Source organism: Stigmatopora argus, chromosome 7 (genome assembly GCF_051989625.1).
Source record: "Stigmatopora argus isolate UIUO_Sarg chromosome 7, RoL_Sarg_1.0, whole genome shotgun sequence".
Classification (NCBI taxonomy): domain Eukaryota; kingdom Metazoa; phylum Chordata; class Actinopteri; order Syngnathiformes; family Syngnathidae; genus Stigmatopora; species Stigmatopora argus.
The window spans coordinates 9,986,542-10,006,280 of record NC_135393.1 but is presented as its reverse complement, the minus strand read 5'-3'; the positions used below and the strand labels follow the sequence as shown (position 1 = coordinate 10,006,280).

General features: G+C 40.0%; 2 protein-coding genes across 6 annotated transcripts in view; both read right to left on the bottom strand.

Annotated features, from left to right (window-relative positions):
- Positions 1 to 7,983, bottom strand: part of rbfox2 (RNA binding fox-1 homolog 2) — a 32,302-nt gene extending 24,319 nt beyond the window's left edge. For 2 of the 4 annotated variants that reach the window (XR_013300968.1, XM_077604875.1), the window contains exons 1-2: positions 6,891 to 7,983; positions 2,226 to 2,276 (exon numbers count right to left, since the gene is read on the bottom strand). Coding sequence is in view for 3 of the 4 variants with exons in the window: in XM_077604875.1 (XP_077461001.1) it covers positions 2,226 to 2,276; positions 6,891 to 7,142 (303 nt within the window). In the remaining variant the exon portion in view is untranslated. The remainder of the gene's footprint in view (positions 1 to 2,225; positions 2,277 to 6,890) is intronic. The other 2 variants (XM_077604874.1, XM_077604873.1) reach the window with 2 other exon arrangements.
- Positions 7,984 to 10,042: 2,059 nt separating this feature from the next.
- On the bottom strand, positions 10,043 to 16,806 carry LOC144078078 (uncharacterized). Of its 2 annotated transcripts, XM_077606277.1 has the most exons (15): positions 16,315 to 16,806; positions 16,066 to 16,224; positions 15,297 to 15,415; positions 15,051 to 15,222; positions 14,663 to 14,769; positions 13,526 to 14,579; positions 13,174 to 13,301; positions 12,982 to 13,078; positions 12,771 to 12,893; positions 12,337 to 12,509; positions 12,130 to 12,227; positions 11,576 to 11,703; positions 11,198 to 11,378; positions 10,941 to 11,082; positions 10,043 to 10,373 (listed from the first exon to the last, which is right to left on the bottom strand). In XM_077606277.1, exons 1-15 carry the CDS (start codon positions 16,682 to 16,684, stop codon positions 10,299 to 10,301), a joined length of 3,126 nt encoding a protein of 1,041 aa, XP_077462403.1. In that variant the 5' UTR covers positions 16,685 to 16,806; the 3' UTR covers positions 10,043 to 10,298. The 2 variants fall into 2 exon arrangements, with proteins under 2 accessions (XP_077462403.1, XP_077462404.1); XM_077606278.1 differs by lacking the exons at positions 15,051 to 15,222; positions 16,315 to 16,806 and having other exon boundaries at positions 16,066 to 16,214.
- Between the last annotated feature and the right edge of the window lie 2,933 nt (positions 16,807 to 19,739).

The following is a 19,739-nucleotide window of genomic DNA, read 5'->3' as shown; positions in this document are numbered from 1 at the left end:
CTCAATAGCCTTTGATCACATCACCTTCATGCTCCCGTTGACAGGTTAGCACCTCTGCAATATGGGAGCAAATTCTGCATGCTTCTCATCCATCTCCTTCTCATAGCCTTTTGCACCCCGAACAGTTAGTTGACACTTGTGTCCCTAAAGTAATTGGACTGCTTAGCTGCAGCAAAGTAAAGGAAAGCTCAAGACTTTCTATTTTGCACTATAGTAAAAGTGTTAAGTTAATTCCTTTGCTTTGTCTTTGTTTACGTGTAGTCAACATCGCTTTGCTTTATGTGGGCAAACATTTTATCTCTGCACACAAGTAAAAGGGCGAACTTGCAAGAAATTACCCAAAAGCATGTTTAGCAATTTTCTGCTTTCTTTCTTTACAATGAAAACAAAGAAAATGCAACAAGCTAAGTATTAGATTTCTCCTTAACACAAAAAACACACCTTGGTCAAAAAATCTACTTTAAATGATTGCACACTTTTAGCAATCATTGGTTCAGAGGATGAGACATCATTTTCACATATGGACTGACCACCTGAGTAAAGACCTATGTACTGAAGGAGGCTCTGAGCAGCGGTCCAACTCATCCATGCAAGATATCTTGGTGGAAAAGTAATGCAACACTGGATGGAAATAAATCTTGTGACATTTCACAAGCATATGACAACAATGCCCCAGTGAATGTGTGCTGAAATAAAAGCTATAGGCAGTCCAACGAAATACTAGAGTGTGCAACTTGTGTTTTCTTGGGTTGTGGTGGACAATGGTACACGGTCGATTGGTCACCGGTCTTTTGGTCGCCGATCTTTTGGTCACCGGTCTTTTGGTCGCCCGGAAGGTAAGTGATAATTACCATTTAAATCGTTGCTCAAATTCCCTAAATACAAACTGCAAATTACTATTTAGTCATACTTAATGCCCTAGTAATTATTAGGCTAAAGAAAAGCTCCAAATTTCCCGGACTTTTATTGTTTTTTGTTGGAGAACTTGTTAAGACCCTGACTGACGTAGCTTCTTAAAGGGACAACGCATGTACATGCAAACTCTTATACACTCACACGTCGGCTCAGTGAAACTGCTCATGGCCATTGTTGGCTTTTATTGATGCGTAGACCGTGTTGTTTTATCTTGTTTTGTCGCCGGTCTTTTGGTCGCCCGTTGTCGCGTCGGGGCGACCAAAAGACCGGCGACCAAAAGACGGCGACCAATCGACCGCACACAGTGGACAATGTATACCCAACAGTGAAATTGTCTCGTGTTTCAACAGTAGTGCTGTGGTTTACATTTGCTATATTGATTATGACATACTTGCTTAGGTCCATATGGGAGACTTAACATACATGTCCTCCAAACTTTCTAAACCTCAACCATTTCCAGTTTAAATCTGTGTCCTGTATGTAGTAGGATCATTTGGATTTTTATTATCCATCCCGGTGGTGTTTTTACCAGTAAGTTAAAGTACATCAAGTTGTTATTTTGTGCTATGTGCTGTGCTTCAGTTTCCTCAATTAATTATTCATGATTTTTCCATAATTTATCACACGTACCTATGTAGCAGGCATCTCTTTCAGCTTCATGATTATTCTCATTCGAACATCATCATTAGCGGGGAAAAATGTTCAAAGCAGTATCATCTCATCACTATGCAGCAAAAATGAAAAGTGTCTAATTGGGTGCCTTCCATCTGAAAAATCTCAGCTGCCCCACAGAAAAATCAAACAAACAAGGTTTCGAGCAAAGGCTTAAGATGACGATGAAGTGCAGCCAGAGGTTGGTGAGGATAGGAGAGGGAGGGAGGGAGGAGGGGATTACGGCTAGAGCATCAGCGGATGATCGAAGGATTAACCATATCAACTGAGCAGTCTAATAACGCACTCAGCAGGCTAATATGCACACCAAACACAGATTGCTGCTTTGCAAGCATAAATAAAGGCAGAATTCTTCCAAAAACGTAGATATATAGTTCTTTTCTCTGTCACAAAATATTTGTAAAAAATAAAATGAGAAGAAATGCATTAAATACTGTATTTACGGAAATGTAAAGACTAAAAGTTACGTATAATTGCAGCAGCGGAGATTGTATTTGTGTTCTGAGTAAAATATATTTACCTTCATCAAATATTACAGTCACTTGTATCATGGAATTTTTTCAAATTGTACAAATATTTAATAATGATTTTGATTCAAACCTTTGTTTTAGGCCTATTTGATGTATACATTTCCTTACCTGACTATGAGATGAGTAGCCATGGTAACCAAGGGTCCGTGGATCATTACTCTGAAAGAAACAAAATCAGACATTTGAAAAATATAGTTGTAGCGCAAAAAAATTCTAAATCAAATTAAATTGCATTTCTCGTGGATTTTTTTTCCATCATACCAAAACAACATGCATTGTTTTTTTACGTAGATCGCAAAATAAAAGACTAAATTACTCAGCCTCACAACAACAGTTGCCAATAAGCTTTGGACGATTTATTGGGTTGTAAAACATACGATAGGAAATAAGTTAGCTGTTTTTATGTTCAGGGTCCAAAAGACACTCAACAGCGTTACACATTTTCAGCTCATTGTTGTGCTTAGCATAATGGTACTTTCATTCACTGGCATCTATCTTTCCAAACAGCAAAATCTTTTGTCTGCCGAAAAAGCAAGACGAAGTGCACAATACAGGAATGATGGGCAGATTCAAAAGCATCTATTTAATCAAAAGTAGGTCAGGAATTCTATTGGTGTGATTTGGTATAGTGAACCATGATCCAGTGCTTTCTGCTCTAGATTTACATTTATAGGTAGAAAAACGCATTGAGCTGACTTTGCACCACAACAATTATGGACTCTGCCGATAAGATTGGTCAGATTCTTTGTTTACGTATTGATTTCAGATCAATTTTCTGCTGATCTTGATGGTGAGCTGTTATTGGTCACTGTAAATTAATGTGGATTCATCATGAAATTTGACTTGATAGGGGATGGCAAGAAGATATAAGAGATTGGGTATCTAGGAGGAAAGATTTGGATTGCTCATAACATTCAAATTTTCATTTGTAATTATACTGACATACTAAAAGTGTGTTTGGATTTTTACCCTGAGCAGCATTTGTCTCGATTCCCCAAACAGTAGGATTTTTTCAGCCTTCTTTACATTCGGGCTTTAATACTAATGGAAAACATTAGAAAAGCATTATAACAATGTATTGGAGGTAATAACTAATTTTCCTCATCTTTCTGGGTTAAAAGATAACGCTGCTCTTGCCTTCATCCTTCCGCTGTCATCTTTCTTTCCAGGCGCTAATGTCCCTTTGCCTGCTATGCTCCAGGGGAAACACTTTGCTCTGTGAACATCACAGCTTGAGTTGCACTGATTAGTACTGTAGCCATCTCACACTGAACCCGCAGGGGGGCCATTCCACTAAAACTGAGCATACTGTAACTTTCCTAATGCAGGGGCTTTAGCTGGTGGAACAGGAAGTGGTTTGCCACTAAAAAAAAAACTGTGAGACAATCTTAGAGCCAAAAACGCACTTAGTGAACTGGCTTTGAGAAGCTCTAAATAATGAATTCCTTTTTAGAGACTTCAGTAACATGAATAAAGCATAACCGTACTGTATTTTGGCATCAAAATAAGACTATAAATTACACGTAATGAAAGGACTAATGTGAGTTAGTATGCTTACTCCGAATGCTTAACATTTGGAATTGCAATGAGATATCCAAGACTGGAAATACATGAGGAAACGGAGCAAAAAAGACAATGACTCATACATGAGTGGAGTCATGTGGTTGATTTCCAGCAGGAAAAGGGGAGGGGGTATACGGAGGGTGTAATAGTGTCAGTTTCAATTGCAGTAAGATTATCTACATTCTGTGAAATGTCAAGCAATATGAAGATTATTCAATTTTTCTCTGACTTAAAAAATTGAGGTGTCAGGGTAATGAACACAAAACAGCATCTGACAATTCACCAGCACAAGTGAGATTTCAACTATTGATATAGACTGCCAATGATATTTAGAGAGAAAAAATGAATTTAATGGCAGAAATATAACCATCACTATCACTAAAGGTGGCACAGTGCCATTTTTTTTAAAGATTTGGGCACTGTTACAGATTACAAATGGTAAAGTTTTAATAGTTGCTGTGCAAATATGTCAGTGAAGAAAATAATTTGGTTGTAAATACCTATTCCTATCAAGTTTTGGGAATGCTTCTCTTCAAAGAACTTTATTTGAATCGTACAAGACATTCTCTATCATGCCACACAACCACACCCATACCCACCCCAATACACACACACACACATACACACACACTCACCCCATAGACAGCCACGAGTAAGAGAATCATCGCGAGAGAGTGTTTTATCCGAAGAGCACTTAGCTGCTCAGCCAACAAACTGCAAACCTCCAGTTTATTTTTCTTTAGTCTACAACACATGCATTTGACTTATAAAGAAATTCTTAGTCATTTTGTGAAGAGCACTTGAAGAAACTGATGGCGATTTCAGCTGCTGCAGGAAGAGTACTATTTAGAATAAACAAATACAATTCTTGAAACAGTAATCAACTGATGTTACTGTACTTAATGTGAATACTTGAGATTTAGCACAATTAACTTAGGACAACAAATTATGGTGTTAGTTAACTTTCATATTAGCTTATTAAAAGCCAGATTTGCCCCCCAAAAAATGCAGCCTCAATTCATAGCAAGGCTATTAATTTTTTTTGCTGAGGCGGTGGAGATGAGAATACAGAAGAGGTAACCTGTGTACACTGCCCCTGTCAAGTTATTTGTGCTCAGAGCTGTCAACCCGGCAAGACCTTATTAGGTTAGAGAAAAGGACAGAGAGAGAGAGGGAGAGAGAGAGAGCAAACGGCCCAATTCCTTTGGAGAGTGACAACCAACGTGGGACATTCAGCTTCATTGCAGATAGTTATTGGAAATGACAAGCTCATCTCAACATTGGCCAGTAGCGGACTCAGGAGGGTGGTGATGTTATGAATACATTAGGAGATGTAAATGACGGAATTCCCTGTTGTAATAGTGGGAAACAAATAGGTTGGTCAAAATTAATCAATTAATGAAACAGCTAATAAATGATAAAATATTGGAATGACTATTACTACTATTTTGAGAATTGATGAATTCTTTAGAGGAAACTGCAACAACAAATTGATTAAAAAAAGATTATTACATTTGTTGCCACCAGATTTGATTATTATTGTCAACAACTACTCATGCGCATGGGTGGAAATAAAGGTGGTGGATATATAAATATATATTTATACATATTTTTGCATGTGTACTTTCCTTCCATGAGGATGAGTTAGAACATGAATGGTGCTTTTTTTAAAGCATTTTGTATTAAAACGAATCAGTTAAAATTAGTCTGAAAAGAATAATATTTTCACATAACATCTGACTGGTCCTAAGGAAAATCTGAAAATCATAAAGCTTGTGTAAAATGCTTTGGAATTTTTTAAACATAAAACATTATTGATATAGTAATATTATACCATCACAGAATAGTTGAATCTGCAAGTCCCAAATTGTGAATAAGTGGATAATTTTGCAAGTAAATTAGATCTAGTAGACGATTCAATTTTAAATGTACTATAAATCCAAATAAGGATTGAGGCCTTTGTCTGATGTCTGCACTAAAATGGTGCCCAATTGTAAGGTATCCAAACTGGTTAATGATGTCGATTGCAATGAAGGATGTGTCTACGAAGCCTTTGAACAACACAACCAATATCTGAGTTACATATTGAAACATACCATAACTTTTGATGCTCATATCAATTTTGTTTGTGTACAACAGTATGAGTTTTGTGAAACCTCTGCTTTAGATAAGGATTTCAGGGATCAATGTGGTTATAAACCCCCCAGCAGTATGAGATGTGATCCCATTAGCTTGAAACAAAGCCTCTTTACTGCCAGTGATAGGGGAAATCTGTTAAGAGAGAGGGAGGGATACAGGTCGACCTTCTTTTGCGCTAAGCGACCACCACTTCCCACTAGTTTCATTTCCGGGCTATTCAACGAGCTCACGTTCAATATATTTTAGAGGCTGGCGCTATTGATCTGGACTTCTCTGCTCTCATCATTCAATCTCCCATCCACACACATGTACTGCAAAGTGCATTTGTGTTCCTGACAGCTCTCTTTTGACAGCTGATCTGCGAGTGCAAGAACACCAACCATCTACTTTTCCTAACAGCAGCAGCCAGGGCACTTCACTGCTATTACATTCATTTCCAATGGCAGGCAAATAGCTTTTTTGGTCCTCGTGTAGCACTCCAACAAGCTGAATATACCATAATAATGGTCAGCGCATCCTCTACCTCGACTGAAATCCTCCAAAAACATTTGACCCTTAGTAGAAATTGATGACATGTTGACATTAAGGGGAACAAACTGGTCAATAACGTTTACTCATCCTAGTAAGGAAGAGTATAGCAATGGGTTCAATCAAGACTTCAGTCACGCCCCCTTTTTCTTCCCACTAAACTGGTGTTTGTTTACTAGTTCACCAACAGAAATCAAGCAATTAAACACCAAAAATAAACACGCACTCTAAAAATCTATGTTCCCCATATGTTTCAGACAAGTGGGGAGTCATTTTTATGATTACATTTGGAAATACTGAGATTGTTTACATCCTCTTCACAGGTAGAACTCCGGTTAGAATAGAAACTGCGCCATCAAAAAGCCAATTACAGTATGAAGTAAATATCTGCATAACTCGACTGAATTAGAGTCCATACATGTTAAAAAGTGGAAACGATCACACTAGCCTGCATGGGTAATTTTGCATATTTCCCATGCAGCAAGCACGTGGAGGCGTTTCCAAATTCCTTGCAGAGGAACCTGGCCGATTTAGATTGCTTACCTGTCCAACCTCGCCAATTCCTCCGGATCCATCCATTCGGGGACGTTTGCATTCAGCCCCCGTCGATTCGATCAAGGAGGCCGCTGTCTGTCCATCGGGCTCCGGGTCTCCTCGCTTCATTCCGCGGACAGCCGCAGGAGCACCGCCTGCATTGGGATGCACTCCGACCAGGGCTTCGAGGTCTCGATCCCGCTCCATGAGTCCACGGGACACCGGCAACATGATAGATGCAACGTCGGTCGACATTAACATTTAAAAAAAGTGTTTCGTTTTTCTCCCTTATTGAGCTGATCAGAGGGGCCCTCTGTTGTTTTCGCACTTTGTGCTAGTCAGTGAGGGTTCAATCAAGTAGTTTACCAAGCTAAGCTATCCTCAAACACTAACGGGACTACACAATAAACATGTGTAAGGTGAATATTTTTTAAATACAGTGCCCAATATTTACAGCGGCGCTACCTTTAAAATCGGCCCGTGCTTTTTCTGGATAACACAGCAACAAAAAAACAAATAAAATGATCAGCGATCACAACAAATGGCTGCCTACCGCCAAAATGTCCATGAGAAATATGCTTTTTTCTCTGTCGTTTTTTTTTTTTTTTACAGTAAAGCCTTTTCGTTTTCGAGACAAAACATCCTCAAGACGAGAAATCCCCTCAACATGTCGCCTATGTTTCCACAAGAACCGAGATACACGTACAGCAAGTCCAACCCGGTCAGGAGCGCTCTCTTGTCCCCATAATACTCCGCAAGTGTCCCCCCCACGACACACACACACACACTCGGACACACACACACAGACGCGCGGAAGAAAGACTGACGGCGGACGTAGTTGTTTTTCCTTAGCGATCGGGTTCCTGCCTCCGTCAAGAGTGTGTTCTCTCTCTCTCCCGGTATGTTCTAGCGGCGTGTGCCCGGGGGGAACGGAAACCGACGCCCCCTCCCTCTATCGCGACTCTTTCCCCTCCTCCCGTCTTCCGCTTTCCCTTTGAACGGAGAAGCAACGCAGCCCGCAAGTGTGCGCAATGTGCCGCAGTGCCTTCTTAGCGAGGGGCGGAGGAGGTCGAACGTCGTGGTCGGGTCCAAACGCACCGAGATCTTCAGACTGCATAAGGTTTCTACGCCCTTCTTTGTTTTTTTTTTCGTGCCAACTCCTGTTTTTTCCCCCTAATTTACCCCCTTTTCAAAATAAAATTCCCTAGTTCTTACACAACCGAGGAGGACCTAGGCCCGGTATGGAGTACTGCAGCATGGAGCCTTGCGCTCCTCTGTTATTTTTATTGCATGGATGACACCCAGTGGTCAAAGAGTACCATGAGAGGGTAATGGGTGTGTATAAAATGTACAGTTTAGTGTTACGTTTTCTTTCCAAAATAACACACAGGAGCTCTACTTGTGTATTTTGTGCTATTTGGATTCCAGGATTTTAGGCTTCTACAATAAGAAAAATGCTAAATATTGAACTGAAGTAAACATTTAAAGGCTCTTTTTTATTTTTTTTGTTCCTGTTACATACAGTAGGTCTAACAATTTTCATTGACCTCACTGAAATGTAAAATTGTTTTATTTATTTATTTATTCTAATGTAACTTTAGATACTGAGCCGTTGTTTGAAAAAGCATCATGCTGTGGACCTCTAAATATCCATAATTCAGAAACTGCATTTTCTTTTCCCCTCATATAGACATTTATTATGGATTTATCTTTACATGTACTGCCCTCTTTAAAAAAATATGCTAGAAGTGCAATCAGTGGATTGCAGTCAGGTGCTTTTCATTTCAGCACAACCCCCATTGGTTAAAGCAGGGGTGGCCAAATCCGGCCCTCGAGAGCCCCTATCAGTCTGTTTTGCATATCACCCTCCTCTACCACACCTGAATCAAATGATCAACTCATCAGCAAGCTGTCCAGAAGATTGATACCGATCCAGATTATTTGATTCAGGTGTGTTGGTGGAGGGAGATATGGAAAACAGACCGGATAGGGGGTCTCGAGGACCAGACTTGACTACCCCTGGGTTAAAGTGTCTGTAGAAGAAAAAAGCTCCACCCGCAGTGGCCCTCTACGACCACTTTGTCTACCCCTGGATTCCAACCCTAACAACAAAGTAGATTGTGGGTGGTTGTCTCATTGAAAAGTGGATCTTGGTTTGGAGCAAAAAAGTGCAAGCACCCCTGATCTAAATGAACACAGTCAAATTTTACAGCTGAACACAAGTATTCTCCAATAACAAAAGTAATTAAAAAGTTTCATGTGTCTCTCCATATTTTCTTAGCCACACCCAACTCTTGACCAATTGTCTTAGTCATAGGTGCACACCCAAGGACTATGATCCCCCATTCATGAATTTGAAAACAAAAGGCTATAATGCCAAATCAGTACAGACTTAAGCAGTCAGTCTTTAAACCATTCAGTGTAATGCACAGGAAATTATTCACAAGCAGCAGGGCGCCTTTCAATTCTCCATTGTTCACTTGGCACCAACACTTGGGTGAGGGCAGAATTCTAGTACAAATCATCATGAAGATAAGAAGAGACATCTGGAGCCAGTTATGGGCCACATACATCGTTCGCTTGGCAAGAGTACAGCAATGAGTTATGACTCAAAGACAGATCGGAGTTAACTCCCTCTTTCATTGTGGGAATGCTTTGACAAAGTGAAAATATCACACAATCTACTTCACAAAAATCACTATCAGTGGTATGCTAGTGGAGGTGGGGTAGTAGTTTAAAGAGGTTCTTCAACAGGGAGATATAATATAACGTGTGCATAGACACATTAGGACTACATGTCTCAGCGCATTAAAAAAAAGACAAAAAATAAGACCTTGAAAGTGTACACCATTAAACACAATTATTTAAGCTTTTTTGCACTAGAATTTACACTGCATTGTGAAAATGATCACAATCTAACTTTCACCCAACATGAAGTTGTTAAAAGAATATTTGTGACACATGTTGAAGTCATGACAGACTAACATGCACACAGGTTCTCATCAACAATGCCTCATACTGTTCGACAGTGTGCACTTTTGAGTTGTAAATGAGATTTTGACAATGTTAACACAAGCACACAATTTCATGTTCTTGGAGAGCTTTTATTGGTATTTAAATGAACAATCTGCTATGTGGAAAAAAAGGCAGAAGAAACATGATCAGGATGTAGAAATATTCATGTTTATTAAACACTATTGAACCTACAGGGCTGTTGCAGTTAACATCAATTGTCTTCCATGCCTCAACCATAAGAGGAAATGGATCAGTTCTTGATAAATAATTCACAGATATCATTAATAAATCATTGTCCATCTGTCATACATAAGAGTAGTCCACAATTGCCTTTTTGTCATTTTGCACAAGGACTCATAAGGTTTGTTTAGGGTCGAAAGGGTCTACCAACTTTACTGACTATCACTGACCAAAACAGCCCTCAACACATGGGCCATCAAGTGTAGAGCAGACTTCCGTTGAACACATGAAGTAAATCTGAAATATAGGATGCATGTCATGGATACAATCTGTCCAGTCACCACTATGACATGCTAACACTTTATAATAATTTAACATCCAAAGACACGTTAAACAGAGAATATATTAACTAAAGAAAATGAATCAAGGCTGGATTTAAATTACAACTACTTTCTTTGCCATTTTTTTATATTCATGCACAATCATTTCTTCACAGTAGTTTGAATTCAATCCATAGCGCTCATTTTGGAATAATTTTGTTGAATGCATCGGTGTTTTTGCTGTCTCAATGCCAATGGGTATTCACCGAAAAGGAAAATCAATCTGATTGGCATTTGTATTTTTTTAGTGGCCTTTGTGGCATCACAAAATGATTGTGGTTGAGTAATTCTGCCTGGCAACTAACAGCTGCAAAACCCAGTGTTATCAAAAGACAGAGTTGCATGTGAAAATACCGGATATACTTCCACACTATACTGTGTGGAAGAATCTAATTTCATAATGGTGCATCCTCAAGATTTTGCCATCTCATTCAATAGTTTGTGAATGTATTAGAAAATAGGGGTATACATGTTTTATCCTTACCTCCTCTTCCAGGTCTTTAATTTCTCCTTTAGGAAGGAACTGAAACGTGCTCATGGTGAAGCGGCGTATTTGAGCATGAGGAGAGGGAGATCGAAGATCAGGGGGTACAATCTGAGACGTTGGGTCCAATGGGTTTGGGCACCTTGGCATGGGAAAGGATATTTTAAAAACAGGTTTCTCCTTATTTTAGGAGGAGTATATCATGACATACATCTTCCGTTTTTTTTCTGACTGTCAGAAGAGGCACTGAAACATACCCATTGTAAAGCAGCACCCAGACTGAATTTCCAGAGCGCGAGTAGGCAACACAGTAGTGCACCAGCAGCCGCAAACTGGGATCGGGGGCGTTGAGCATCCTTACTTCCAGATAGATGGGTTTCCCCAGCAGCATTTGCAGGGGCTGGTGATATTGTGGGTAGTAGCTCGTGTACTGATCATCTGAGAGAGGATGCGTGGGTATAAAAAGGCAGAAGACACATTTATTCATATTCACAAATCCCTATTCTGCTATTACTAATCAAAGAGAATTATGATCTGAGCCCTTAGCTACATGATGAGGGTAGTCGAAATCCTGTGACTATGTACCATTGATGTATGGTGTGCTGTACCATCATGAAACTAATCTGTTTACAGACCTTTGGCTAAGCGAAGCTGGACACCAAACACGCCCTGGCTCTGGACTGCTGGCCCAAGAGTGGGAGTTTTAACCAAGTAACTCACAGTTAAAGCACCACCAGGTACATATCTACACTCCACAAGCAACCTGTCATTAAGCAAAAACATAGGAAAATGTATTTAATAAAAAGGGACAGTTTTAATCAAATGAAAAAAAGTGTTGTTTAAGAAATTGCATGTGACACTAGAGAACTAATGCCAACATTCTTCTTAAACGGTTAATATTGTATTTATGAAATAAGAATTTGATAATTCCATACAATTAAAAGAATTTTCACGTGACGGGTTCAAACAATGCCTGCTATTGGAAGGAGCCAAATATAGTTCACCAAAAGTGATTTTTTTTTTTTTTTTTTAATTTCAGTACCAGTTTTCTCAACCTATTTCCATTATAACATTTCTGCTTTATTATTGCCGTGGATAGCTTTGACAAGCAAACTCTGATTAAAAGCCAAATTGTATTGCTTAGTCCACATGTAAAAGATAGATTTATTAAAAAGCAGCTAGGTCTGACCTGACAGGAGAATCTCTTGTGATGGTCCCATAATTAAGACTGATGGTCTGAACTGTATTGACAACTTCCACCATATAGATCAAAGTTTTTCCAACTTGCTGCAAATGAGGGGAAAAAAAGCCACATTTCTGAAATGTTCCCAACAACAAAGAATGCGACGGGTCTGTTTTTATTGAGCATTCTCCGAGAGGAACTTGTAAAACTTACCACTCTGTGAGCCCCGCAGCCGTCCATGGGGAGCTTGAACAAGGCATAATTATTGGTCACTTTCACTGGTTTACAGGTGGAGTTGTTGGCAACCCCCAATAGACCAGGGCTGAGGGGTGGTTCGGTGAGGGAAGCAGGGATAGAGAAGACAAAGTGCCGGTCAACTGTGCACTCTGGAAGAGGGGAAAAACACTTGTATAAAAATCATACATTATGATGAAGTACGGACGTATGTATAGTTATGCACTAGTTGGATGAACAACAGTTGATATCTCTCTTGAGGTCAATGCTAAAGACCTGAATTGTCTTGTACCTTCTCAGTCAGTATTGTTAGCTTGACTCTAGCATCTGTGACAGTTTTGCACCCCCCAAAAAATAAAGTTTTCCCTGCTAGTTGATGTAAAATGTTGTCAGGGATGCATACTGCATCTCACCATCCATAGGGTAGAAGCAGGTAGGGGGATGCTTGATGAAGCAGCAGCCCAAGGCAAGACATGATTCCTGGGATACTGGACTTTGTCCACACTGGAGCCGTTGTCCCCTGGGAAAGCTGCAATCTAAAGAAACCAAAATGATAAAAAGGTCAGCTTTCTCATACAAAAATTGAGTAAAGCAACATTAGAAAATGCAGAGAAAAAAAATTACCTTCTGCAGACGAATAGGTGGAAACTGGACAATAAAACTGAGCTTCCTTCCGGCCATTCTGAGTCATATAGATGACACTGATGATATACATGTTATCCTTTCAGAAAAAAATCATAAAAGGGTTGATAATCAATAATACATACTGTATATAAATGCTTGTGGAATCATTGTGAAATCTGATTCAATACTTGCCTTCATACTCATGTGACAGTGTGTGTGTAATGGAAGGCCTAGATGGATTTTGCCATCTTTTCCAATGTTTGCCATATATCCACAATGCTTTGGAGCATTCTGGAAACTGCTCTCATTCCCTTTTAAATCTGAAACATTTGAAAGAGGAATCAGCAAGTCTCTTTTTATGCATGCTCAACACTGTCACTCTGCATAGCATTTTATAGTGGACAACCACCAACCCCCCTCTCTCGCTCCCTTCCCCCTAAAAAATGCACACCAGTGCACACCAAGCAGAGATGATTGTAACCATATGCATTTCAAACATACTGTATAGTCTACTGTACATACCAGGGTGAAAGCACATGCGCACCTTTAACAACAATTTCAGAGATCCGACCAGGTGGGAGCTGTATAAGCATCTGTTTGGAAGAGCAGAATACTTTGGCCTTTAGAACAACCGACGGGCCTCTGGTAGTCTTGTCAAGAAAAGGTTTTTGTGTAGGTGCTGGCAACGCGGTTGAAGACTGGGGTACAGGGCTGTGTGTTGGTGCATATGGTGGATGGAGGTACGGAGGGTGCCTAAGTTCCTCAGTTGGAGGTGGGAAGTAAACAGGGTTTTGGGCAAAAGGATAGCTGGGAATAGAACTGGGAGGATGGTGTTGATTATCATCTTTTTTGGGGTTGAAAACATATTTGTATGGATTGTAGAAGCTGTCTTGGTTGGGTGGAAGCTGATAATGTGGGCTTGAGGGTCTTTTTGGTTTACTGGATGGTGGATGTAATAGTCCTGGCAACAAAGTCGCTGAAGAAGGAGAAGGATAGGAAGGTATCTGAAAATAATCTGGTTGTGTGGGTGTGTGGGGACCTTGAGGAGCAGCAGGTTGAAGGGAACTGGCTGGAGGTGATACCTGTGGGAAATGAGGGGACGTGAAACTAGGGTAAAAGCCATGGAAATTACCAGCAGATGGTGCAGCAGATAAAGAACTTGAGGAGGCACCAGAAGCAATGTCTGGAGAGAACCAGGGTATTGAGCTTGGCGGGTGGACACCAGGAAATACGGAAGATAGGAATCCAGGGTCAGCAATCTGAGGATAATTGGGAAGCTGAGCAATTTGATTCCCAGGCGCACCAGGTAGAGGATTTGAAGGGTAAGGGAACTCATGAATTGGAACCTCATGACCACTGCCTGGGAAAAACCAAGGTGCAGTATCAGGTTGAAGACCAGGAGAGTAGTGCTGCGGAATATGAGGATAGGGCAGGTCTCTGTCAGTGATGTGGTAGTAATCAGGACGTTTATCTTTCGGCTCTGTGGGTGGAGATTGAGGGGGATCTAAAGGATTATTAGACTGAGAGTAAGTTGGTGTAGGAGGGCAAGAGAGGATCATTTCTTGCTCATTAAAAACAAATTGGAGCTCTTGTCCATCCTAAAAAAAGACATGGCCAGAACAGGTTTATTTCCAAGTTCTTGTCATAAAAGTCAGTAAAGATCAAATTTAGGTCAACTCACTCTAAAACAAGGAGCAATGAACGGGATGAAAAATATTAGTTCCTCTGGTTGGGAGTCCACACGGTATGCACACTGGGCAGAAACAAATGGAGCCCAATCTTCATTTACTGCAAAAAAAATTGAGTTCAGAACAATCAGTAGGTTTTGATTTTAACATGACAGATGAGCTTCAATTTTTACCTTCATCAGAACAATTAGTGACCCACCCTTTCTTGTTTTTAAGGTTGAGTCACAAATATATAATGGTATGTCGCATAATATATCAATGTACTGGATATCAAATAAATAACCATTCATAAAAATGAAGAAATGAATTTTGGTCAAGAAAATATTGGAACAGATGACAACACAAAATAAAACACCATGGGATACATTAACTTTAGAGTACCAAAAACTCTCAACACTGGCACGCTGTTCTTTTTCTGGTACAGCTGCACCGCCATGCCATACAGGGAACAGAAAACGACAGGATTTGCCGATTCTGCCGTAGGCATCGACACTGGGCAAGAGAGTTTCAGAGGGCTTCCCCACCAAAGTATGGACAGCACATAATTGCCGTTCTGAGGGAGCAGAGGACAAGGTTTTTGGTCAAGGACGGTGTGGCTCAGGTGAGAAATCTGAGTGTAAGCAATACCTCCTGGGTAATGTAGCATGCATCATATGGCACTATTATCTGAAGGTCATTCCACGATGTCCTCACTTGGTAACCACAATATACTGATAGATGGAAGAGAGAGATGGGAGTGGCTCCCCCTGTCCAGAAGAGTGAGAAGTGGAAAGGATTGTTAACATCCATCCATCCATTTGAAGAGATCATAACATTTCTGAAATTTTAACATGTTAAATTCTTAATAAATTGCATTAATAGAATCACACTTATATCTGGTGGCTGAAATAAGAACATAATTCTCTCTCTCTCAATGAGAGTTGTTGACATTTTTTTCAAATCAACAGCATCATTGGAAATTTGATTATGAGGAAATGTTAATGGAAATAGAATTTATATAAAATATTATACACTTAAGACGAAGGAAACTCATTTCCATTCAGAACAACAAAAGTAGGCAGTGAAGCAATGCAAGTGCTCAGTTTCTAGCAGTAAATATTTTTTAAAAATCCCCCATTATACAATATCCTGAACTATTTGGATTTGGAATGCACCATTTTCAACGCCTTAGTATAATACTGGCATTGTTTTGAACGACAGACGTTCTGGCAGCCAATATATCGCAATAGGAGCATTTTCAATGATCAGGTCTTTTTGGTGCCATCTGTATTTCCCAAACACTAAGGCAACTGATTATCTTGTTAAATCAAAAACTAGCATAACATCAGTATTCCATAAATGTGCCTTAGTCATAAGCATTTCAGTGAAAAGAAATAGTAAATTTAATATCCTTGACCTTTGTCCACTAAAAGATGCGAAAATCCTTGTCCTGACGCTTTAAAAGTCATGAAATTGTCAGCACACTGCAGCATTGGCTTCATCGCCAACCACTCAGATATGTGTGGAACAGAGTCAGATGATGGCACCAAGACTTTTCCAGGAAACGTCAAAAATGCTAGAGGAGAATCAAATTCATGTAAAGACTGTAAATCTGTAAAACAGACGAGTAGCATGCACACATTTGAATCCATGAAAAAGTTGATACCTGTTAACCCACTACGATATCCTCCATTTTCAGGCAAGCCTTGGGCTCTAACGGCTTTACCTTTGGCCCAAGCCCATAACCAGCCCTGTGGATGAATACTATGGAATTCTGAAATATGACCTGCATTTGATGACTCACTTTGAGGCCACAACTCATCATCACCACTTTTGCTCAATTTGTGTAGTTTCCTTCCCTGGTTAAGAAGGTCATCTTGTTCAACCTTCCCCCATTCGGTAAAGGGCGACTCTCCCAGGGGTGGAACATGGCTCCCCCACAGAGACGGTGGTACAGATCCACAGTGGCAGTAGTAGAATATCGTTATTATAGATAAAAGCAAAGTGTACTTTTTCCTCTTGACGTCACAACACATCTCTAGTTTGTTGACGCTTGCCTGCGTGTGCGCAGAGGTCAATGTGCAGGTGAGGCTAATTAAGAGTCATTAGGCTTGGAATTGGACCTACCAGGGAAGGGATGTCTTTTGCTGATGACATCATCATCAGTTGACAATTGATTTTTGTCATGTCTTTTTAAGATTTTTTTTTTGAAACGACAAATGAGAGTTGCAAAAGAGTGGAACCAAACAGGTATTTTTTTTTTACATAAAATGAAGAGACTTAAAAAGGTTAAAATCAAACCAATGTAACATTTGTTTTGGAGGTGTGTCAATATACATGTGTGCTTCAGCTACTGTGTGCAATATTACATCATTTGCATTGCATGTGTATGGATGCAGGTGTATCCAAAATACAGCCCGTGGGCCAAATGCAGCTCACTGCCCAGTTTTTAATACCCTGCAGTGAATCAGGAAAATATAATTGATGGCCCGCATAAGAAGCTAAAATGTAACCTACATTCTGTCGCACTTCTCCGTTTTATTTTTTTAGTAACTTTAAAAGTGCCTCTCCATTAGCGCTGGGGTCACCATGTTGAAATCAATGTAGAAAACTGTAGAATTGTAGTATTTTGTTTTACATAATCCAATTTGATAAATTGAACTATCTTAGTGATTTGATTGTACCGCTTATCCTCACAAAGGTCGCAGGGGTGCTGGAGCCCATCCCAGTAGGTGCTGAATTGGTTGCCAGCCAATCGCAGGGCACAAGGAGACAGACAACCATTCACATACACACTCATATCTAGGAGGAATTTAGAGTGTTCAACCAGCCAACTATGCATGTCTTTGGGGTGTGGGAGGAAACCGGAGTACCCAGAGAAAACCCATGCAGGGCCGGTGAGAACATGCAAACTTCTCTGGGAATGTCTCAACCCAATCGGGATTGAATCCTTAATTTCAGAAGTGTGAAGGCGAACGTGCTAACCACTTGGCCATTGGACTGCCTTTAATAAATAAATACAATTGAATACATTATTTAAAAGAAAAACACACACAGACGATAACCCATTTGAACACTGAACTCCTAATTTGGGTCCCATTCTTTATACTTGGTACTTGTGATACACATTGCATGCCGGCTGATAGATCTTGAATTAAAGCAAAGGATGTACGATATGTCAGCAGATGATACACAATCCATTATCTATCCTTCCTAAACAAGACACCAGCATAATGGCATAATTCAAGCATTGAATGTTGTGTACCATAGACTTGTACAGTAGATTTGGGAGGGTCCAGTAAGTTATGATTACAAACAAGGTTGCAGCTGGATTTTATAGCCATATAAAGGGATAAAGCATCTGATTAAATCATGTGTTGGATGAGGGCAATCTTATGCTGCTGCTCCAGATGGGACTGCAATGTGCTGCAGTGTCTTGGGAGGGAAGAGGAGCAGGCTGCTGGAACTCATTTGGAATGCTCAAATGTATTGCGCACTGCACAGCTTAAATTTTATATTGAAGGGTGTGGAAATTGGTTGGATGGGAGCGAGAATGTGCAGAGGCATTTCAAAAGAAGGGTGGCACGAAAAGGCCAGTTTGAGGCATAGTAACAAGAGAAATACATTTGCTTTGGGGAACACATTAGTATTGTTGTTAAGGAGAAAAAAAATGAAATATACTCATGTCTTGAAGTACATTATGAGGCTTAGGAAGGTGTCAATGGTAGCAGTTGAAAATCATTTGAACATCCATTCTTGGTACACAAGGAAATGACTCCTGCTGCTCAGTAATATCTTTCCAATAAGCACACACAGTAGCTTTCCCTGTCATAGCCCACATTTTGAAACATGAATAGAAAACACAACTGACTCAGAATTAGTGTGAAAGATGCACAAGTAAACTCTCCAACTCGCACAAGATACAGAAGTAAAAATACAGCAGAAACTTAAAAGTAGATTGGCGAAGAGAGTCCTTTACTGGTACATTAAGGTTTGTTGCAAGATTTGACTTTGATGGAAAGAAAAGGATGCTTACATACAGGTTTACAGGATTTAGATTCTAGACCTTCTAGATTGTGGAAGGTATGGGAGTCCGATTTTGCAAAGGCAAAAAATGCTGTCAACAAATAAGGGCGTGGCAAGCGTAAAAGCAGAGGAAGTCATTATTATGTTATCTGTCGTCATCTCACCTCCAGCACAAAGACGCCATTGTTGGCCCGAGTGACGACTATTCCGTCATGTGGGGCCCCCCTGAAAGGTCTTGGACCTGAGGGCAGAGATGAGCTGAGCCTGCTTCTGCCACAAGATGACCCACATTCAATTGAGATTTTCTCTCATTCAAATCGGTGAGTAAAAGCATTTAGTGGATGTCCACTGGCTGACTTTAGATCCTCTAAAAACATAATGAGCATTTGCACAATCTACTACATCTATAGTAAGTCACAACTAAAACAAGCACCAATGGCAACACACTCTTTCTTGCTCCATATTCACAACCATTGCTTAAATAATTACATAAATCAAATAGAAGACCATAGTGCCAGACAGTTATTTTGTGAACACTAGCCTCTATACAGACGTTAACTGCAGTTAGAGGTTGCCATGGTGATGCCTGCTGCTTTCACTAACACTACAATTTGCTGTCAACTAGGTTTGTTCGTATGAGATATTGAGGTTCCCCTGTTTGTTTCCCTCCTGTAAATCCGCATCTCATGTTACACAGTATTCTCAGAAACAATGTACGGAATAAATTAATGAAATTTATGACAAAGATTGCAACTACAGCAAAATTTCCTTGGAAAATATACCTTTAGGGTTGCAGAAAAAGCGCACTCCAAAAAGCTTTAAGAGAATAGCATACCCTAAAAGCTGCATGACTTTGAAATTAGGACACAGTGTTGTTTAAGATTGGCCCAATGTCTGCCAATGATAGCAATACTAGATGTCAAAGTCTGTTTTAAGTGGAGGGCTGGCAGTGATGGCCTCTGCCGGTTAAAATGGATTAGATATTTATTGCCGTCAATGCCACTGAAACATGATCATTCACTGCCAGCCATCCTAGTTGAATAGAATTGGACGTTTAGCATCACC